Below are 7358 nucleotides of genomic sequence, written 5' to 3'. Positions count from 1 at the left end.
GCAACCCAACAAGACAGATACAGACTTCAGAGGATCATTAGAACTGCAATGGCTACCAACCTGCCTTCCATGGAGGACCTGTACACTGCACGAGTCAAAAAGAGGGCTGTGAAAATATTTACAGACCCCTCACATCCTGGACATAAACTCTTTCAACTCCTACTCTCAAAACGAGGCTATAGAGCATTGCACACCAGAACAACTAGACACAAGGACAGGTTTTTCCCGAGTGCCATCACTCTGCTAAACAAATAATTCCCTCAACACTGTCAAACTATTTACTAAGTCTGCACTGCTATTAATTTTCTCATCGTTCCCACCATCTATCTCCTTCCACTTATGACTGTAACTTTGTTGCTTGTATCCTTACGATTTATATTGATAGTTTCCTGATTGCTTATGTTATTTGTTCCCTATGACTATCATTAAGTGTTGTACCTTATGATTCTTGATGAACATCTCTTTTCTTTTATGTACACTGATGTGTGTCCAGTCACACTTGGCCAATAAAAATTCTATTCTATTCTATTCTATTCTATTCCATTCTATTCCATTCCATTCCATTCCATTCCATTCCATTCCATTCCATTCCATTCCATTCCATTCTATTCTATTCTATTCTATTCTATTCTTAGTCCATTCCATATTCTATTCTATTCTATTCTATTCTATTGCATATTCTATTCTATTCTATTCTATCCTATTCTATTCCTATTCTATTTTATTGCATATTCTATTCTATTCTATTCTTCTATTCTATTCTGTATGAACTGTTGTAAAGGAGGACCATGTGTAGTGGTTCAGGTACTGGCCTGAAAAGTAGGATTCTAGTCCTGCTTGAGGCATGAAAGCCAGCTGGGTGACTTTGGGCTAGTCCCTCTCTCTGAGCCCGTCCTACCACACAGGGTTGTCGTTATGGAGAAAATAGGAGGAAGGAGGAATGTTATGTATGTTGGCCGTCTTGGATTACATTTCACCAAATAAAAGTAAAACGAGAAAAGAAAGCAGTTGGGGGGAAAAATATACCCCCCAAAATACGTTCTTTAATGAGCTTTTGTGGGAACCCCATAGAGAAGGACCTCCTATTGCCTAGAACGCCTGGTTGACCGACCGCGAAATCGCCCCTTGGGCCACCCAATCAGTGCAGCTTCCGGTCCACCGCCAAACCAACCCACCCCCGACCCCCTCCTCTGGGCTTCAGGGCAGAGGTGACTTCCGCGCACGCTCCGCGACGCATCCCTTCCGTCCCTTCGCCGCTCTGACTCAAGATGGCGTCAGAAGCGGCGCTCGGCACGTGACCGGAAGCTACGTTGGCTTCCGTTTCCTGTTGTTTTGCTGCTGCTGCGGCTGCTGGTTCTGTATTTATACGCCCAAGACGCCCGTTTTACCGTTTCGAGGCCGTTTGCGCTTGTTTCGGGAGGGCTTCGGAGGTCGCGGGCGGGAGGCGGCCATGAAGAAGTTCTTCCAGGAAATCAAAGCGGATTTGAAGTTCAAGTCGGCCGGCTCGGGCCAGAAACTCAACGAGTCGCCTAGGTAACCGCCCCCCCCTCATTGTAAACAGAGGGTGGGTCCCGGTTGGGTCCCCAACCTGGCGCCCGCGAACCCCCCCCACCTCCTTTCCCAGCCCTGGGAGTTGCGGTCTTTCCAACCACAGGTGTTGGTGTTTGGGGGGGAATGGAGTAAAAAAAAAGGATTTGGGGAGAGGGGAAGGGATTGTTAATAGCAAAAGGGTGGAGGGACCCCTTGAGGTCATCCAGCCCAACCCCCCCCTTCCACCACCACCACCACCCAGATTGGAAGCCCAACCCCTGATTCTAGTTCTGACCTCGTTTAATTTCCTCCCTCCTTCCCCCAATTACTCCCAGTTTAACTCCCGTTAAACTGGACTTGAAGAAGTTTCTTTGGATGTGAGAAAGCGAAACGTTTGCAAAGGAAAATAAAAATAATTATAAAAAAAGAAAGTCTAATTGACTTTTGGAGGGAGGGGAAAAAAAGCACTTTTGGGACAAACCTATGATCTTGGATTGATTTTGATTTTGATTTTATTAGATTTATGTACCTATATATAGTAGGTATATAGATTATATATCTACTCCCGAAGGACTCAGGGTGGTGAACAGCCAAAAAATAAAACACATAGATTACAAAGTTTAAAAGACAGTATAAAACCACATTAAATAATTTGGCCCGGGACAAATTAAAAACACCCCCCCATGGTTAAGACAAATTTAAAATTTACAATTTAAAAAGGGAAAAAGTTAGGCCAGGCCAGCCTGTTGAAATAGAAAGGTCTTGAGGGCGCGGCAGAAGGTGCATGGATGATTGAGACTCTCCCATAGGTGTCACAAGTAAATTTAGAAATATTGAAAATATGACCAGTCTGTCTTTCTCTCCCTCTTCTTCTCCAATGTTAGTAGTTAACAAATGGATACACGCAAATACATATAAATATACCGTGTTTCCCCAAAAATAAAACCCTCTCTTATATTTTTTTGAACCCTGAAATAAGTGCTTGGCCTTATTGCCATGCGCTCCAAAGCCGGATTGGTCTTATTATCAGGGGATGTCTTATTTTGGGGGAAACGGGGTATATAAAACACATCACATAACATTAAATAGTTGGCCCTTTGAGGTAGAGCAGACTTGAGGCCCAAAATCATGAATGCTAAAGCTACAGGTAATCCTCATTTAGCAACCACAATTGGGACAGGAAACTTGCTCATTAAGTGAAGAGGTGGCTAACTGAAATGCAGCGCTGCCCATGATATCTACTTTACTTTTCCTGTGCTTTACACACCTGTGAAGATAATTAGGATGATGACCTTCTGCGAGGCTGGGTTGTAAAGTTTTATGTCTTCGACCCTGTCATAACTGCGAATGGTTGCTAAATGAGGCAGTTGTTAAATGAAGGACAACATGTAGTTTGATTATGGGATGATAGTAACCAAATCTTGCAGCTTCATGGTGGGCAGAAGATGCCTGTTGCATCAGCTGCCCTTCCAGTCCCACGTTAGGCATAAAAACTGTTTCAGGGATTTGCAGCTGATCACCAGGAGATTGTGAATTCTAGTCCCCTCTTAGACAGGAAAGCTGGCTAGGTGACTTTTGAGCCAATCACCAGGAGATGATGAGTTCTAGTCTCATTTTAGGCATGAAAGTTGGCTGTGTGACTCTGGGCCAGTCACCAGGAGAGTGTGAGTTCTAGTTCTGCTTTAGGCATGAAAACTAGCTGGATGATTGAGCCAATCACCAGGAGACTGTGAATTCTAGTAGCACTGTCGGAATGAAAGCCACCTGGGTGATTTTAGGCCAATTACCAGGAGATGATGAGTTCTAGTCTCATTTTAGGCATGAAAGCTGGCTGGGTGACACTGGGCCAATCACCAGGAGACTGGGAATTCTAGTAGCACTAGAAAGTCAGCTGGGTGAAAGGAATGAAATTCGGCTGGGTGACTTTGAGCCAATCACCAGGAGCCGGTGAGTTCTAGTTCCTGTCTTAGGCCCCAAAGCTGGTTGGGTTACTCTCGGTCAGTTACTTTGTCTCACTTCCCACAGTTGTTATTGTTGGGAAAAAAGGAAGAGTGTTATGTATGTTCTCTTTGCACTTCTTTTTTTTTTCTTTTTAGGTTTTTCCTCAGTTTGCATTAATTTTTATCTTTCTAAACTTTAATCAAATTGTTTATAAAGAGAGAGAGAGAGATGACTATCTTCTCTTCCTCTTTGGGGCACAAGACCCCAAGTATGCCAATAAGCAGCCTCTTCTTATGAAGGAGAAGAGAAGTCTTAACTTCGGAGCTTTTGTAGAGTTTTAATCCAGCTGGCGTACTGGGTTGCTAGGAATTTAAACCTAGACTGCACAGGGTGATCCCCTTGGCCCTTTATGATGCTGTAGGGAGAGATGTGACAGCAGGGAAGGGGACACATTGCATTGGCTTGTTTACTGAGCCTGGGTATGTCAGAATGAGCCACAGGCCCCAATGTGTTATCCAGTTCATTCCTTTGTATTTGCTACTGGAAAGTGTCCTGTGATTTGCCTGCGACTACCCCCTCTATATGAATAGGTTTGTATCTTTTCCTCTCTAGGATAGGTAGAATCATAGACTGAGCTGGAAGGGACCTTGGAGGTCTTCTAGTCCAACCCCCCATGCTTGAGCAGGAGACCCCATGCCATTTCAGAGAAGCGGTTGTCCAATCTCTTCTTAAAAACCCCCAACTTCTGGAGTCAAGCTATTCCACTGGTTAATTGTCCTCACTGTTAGGAAGTTTCTCCTTAATTCCAGGTTGCTTCTTTCCTTGATGAGTTTCCATCCGTTGCTTCTTATCCTGCCTTCAGGTGCTTTGGAGAATATGTGGACCCCCTCTTCTTTGTGGCCGCCCCTGAGAAATTGGAACAATGCTATCATGTCTCCCCTAGTCCTTCTTTTCATTCAACTAGACATACCCAGTTCCTGCAACCGTTCTTTGTATGTTTTATCCTACAGTCCCCTAATCACCTTTGTTGCTCTTCTCTGCACGCTTTCCAGAGTCTCAATATCTTTTTTATATGGTGGTGACCAGAACTGGATGCACTATCTCAGGTGGGGTCTTTGTAGCTTCAGGGTTGAACGGTGGGGTCCTCGGTGCTCTCTGAGCTTGGTGGTTTTCTTGCAGACGTTTCATGACCTAACTAGGGAACATCATCAGGGCTAAAAGGGAGTGGGTTTTGTGGAGAGGAGGAGGAAGAAGAAGAGGAGGAGGAGGAAGAGGAAGAAGAAGAAGAGGAAGAAGAAGAGGAAGAAGAGGAGGAGGAGGAGGAGGAGGAAAAGAGGAGGAGGAAGAGGAAGAAGAGTAGGAAGAGGAAGAAGAAGAGGAAGAAGAAGGAGGAGGAGGAGGAGGAGGAGAAAACTGTGGGGTCCTTGGTGCTCTCTGAGCTTGGTTGTTTCCTTGCGGATGTTTCGTGACCCAACTAGGGGACATCATCAGTGCTAGAAAGAGGTGGGGTTTACAGAGAGGAGGATGAAGAAAAAGGAAGAAGAAGAAGAAGAAGGGGTGATGAGGAAGACGAGGAGGATGAGTATGGCAGTGGGCCCCAAACTTTTGAGCACAAGGGACCAGTTCCATGGAGAGAGTTTTTGCGTGCATCCCACGAATGGGGCTTCGCTTGTTTGCGCAGCCCGGTTTCTGGCATGCTGCAGGGACCGGAGGTTGGGGATCCCTAGATTATGGGGTTCGTGGTGTGCTCTCTGAGCTTGGAGGTTTTCTTGCAGACGTTTCATGACCCAACTAGGCAACATAATGCGTGCTAGAAGAGAGTGGGGCTTGCTCTCTGTTTATATACTAGTGGCTTGCTTTATCAATGTTGATGCGAGTGTTCTTGGCGGTTCCTTGACTAGGCTGCTGTTTACTCTTTGATTGCCTGAGTTGGTAGTTTTTTGAGGTGTTATTTACTGCTTGATTGTTGGTCCGGTGTTCATCTTGATGCTGCTTATTCAGGTGTTGATGGCTGGCGAGACGGTGCCTGGCTTCCTGTTTAGCTTTTTGACTGTCTCTTTTGAACGGTGTGTAGATGTTGCTTATCTCTCTGTGCCTGTTGATGGCTGATTTGTCTGAGTGGCCAGGAATTCTGTAGCGTTTTTGAACTCAACTTGATCTAAGTCAAGATAGTTGTCAGATCCCTAATGTGATACAGCCATTCAAATGAAGGGAATGGGGAGCATGGGGATAAGCTGTACTTTATAACCTTTTTCCTGGCGCCTAAGCGCCCTGCAGTATTCTCACCTTTTTTGGAATGTAATAAAGAGGGAGGGTCATGTAGATTGTTTCAGTTTGTTGGAAGCCGAAGAAGACCCTGGGAACGGCTCCTTATCTCTTTCTCAGGGCGGGCCATCACAATAACATCTTCACACCTGTGGATTGTCTGGACTGGAGGGAGGGTTTCTAAAGTCCGATTTCTAGCTGTATTGTTTGGGAGGGAATTTAGAGTCTGCTTCGCCTTGTCCTGCTATCACTTCTTCTCAGTAAAAGGTTCCTTTTGAAATACCACGTTTTCAAGAGTCTATACTTTCTTGGGAAAGGAGAAGAGGCAGGGCCTTACAATAGTTTTCAAGCTCTAGTTTCTGTTGAACTTTGGGGCAAAAGTAATAATCCACGAGTGGGAGGCCAGTAGACAACAACACTGGCCAGATTAGTTGTTGTCTTCTGGATTTGTGGAGGGTTTGAAGCCTGTTGGGGCTCTGAGCCCTGTCAAGGATTTTCCTTCTGGTAGATCTGCTGAACTTCTTCGCCCAAGGAGGAGGAGAAGTCCTGCATTAGCTGAGAGACAATGGGACATAATTTTTCTTTATTTTTAATTATTCCCTCGATGGATGTAGAGCGAGAATCTTTTCTCAGTGCTGTAGAAAAGGGGAAGGGAGGAATGGAAATTGTTATACAGGTAGTCCCAGATTTACAACAGTTCGTTTAGTGACCGTTCAAAGTTACAACGGCCCCGAAAAAAGGGACTTACGTCCATTTTTTCCCACACTTTGCAACCATTGCAGCATCCTCACGATCGCATGATCAAAATTCAGACGCTTAGCAACCGATTCATACTTACAACGGATTCATACTTACTTGCGTGACCCCCTTTTGCCACCTCCTGACAAGCCACGTCAATGGGGAAGCTAGATTCACTTAACGTGTTGCTCACTTAACAACCGCAGTGCTTCATTTAAGAACCGTGGCAAGGAAGGTCATAAAACAGAGCAAAATCCGCATACATTTCTCAGTGACAGAAACGTTGGGGCTCAGCTGTGGATGTAAACCAAGGACTGTCTTTGATCTAAGAACAGGGACAACCATTGTGCCTTAACCTTCTGACTTTTGATATTCTGTTGTTTTCCAACAGGGAAAAATCCACCAAGGAGAAACCCAAACCGGACACTGCCAAATGTCGCCAGGGGCCCACCAACGAAGCTCAGATGGCTGCAGCCGCCGCCTTGGCCCGGCTGGAACAGAAGCCCAAACCTCGCCCTCTCTCGTCCCAAGACGCCATCCGGAATCAGGGTAAAAGTCTTCGGAGGCTGAGGGTGTTTGGAGTTGCTGCAGTGTTCTGTCTCCAACCACACGCACACACACCAACAGACGTTCAAGAGTTAAAGACCAAACCAGCCGGCAAAATCCTTTTCCTTATGATAACGGAACTTGGCAACAACCTAGTGGCTGCCTGCCAAGAGTTTATTATTTACGAAGAGGAGAGATAACTTCTCCCCACTTCTGATACATCAAAGGAAAGCAGCTCAATAATTACGGAATTAATCAAGTCCAGAGATAATCCAGCTAAGTCTTATAGCAAAAGTCCGGCAATGCAGAATGGCGTGGAAGCTTTCAGCTTTGTTCGT

At 45.3% G+C, this 7358-nt stretch overlaps 1 protein-coding gene across 2 annotated transcripts in view; it reads left to right on the top strand.

The window, feature by feature from the left end:
* The first annotated feature begins 1366 nt into the window (after positions 1-1366).
* UBXN6 (UBX domain protein 6) overlaps positions 1367-7358 on the top strand; it is a 32763-nt gene continuing 26771 nt past the window's right edge. For both annotated transcript variants that reach the window (XM_070944635.1, XM_070944624.1), the window contains exons 1-2: positions 1367-1533; positions 6866-7023. In XM_070944635.1, the coding sequence (XP_070800736.1) occupies positions 1451-1533; positions 6866-7023 (241 nt within the window). In that variant the 5' untranslated portion in view covers positions 1367-1450. The remainder of the gene's footprint in view (positions 1534-6865; positions 7024-7358) is intronic.

This window comes from Pituophis catenifer, unplaced genomic scaffold, assembly GCF_029215685.1.
Source record: "Pituophis catenifer annectens isolate HBS135680 unplaced genomic scaffold, rPitCat1.0.hap2 SCAF_1, whole genome shotgun sequence".
NCBI classification, from domain to species: domain Eukaryota; kingdom Metazoa; phylum Chordata; class Lepidosauria; order Squamata; family Colubridae; genus Pituophis; species Pituophis catenifer.
Note: the sequence above shows the minus strand (reverse complement) of the source record. Positions and strands in the feature narration are given on the sequence as shown.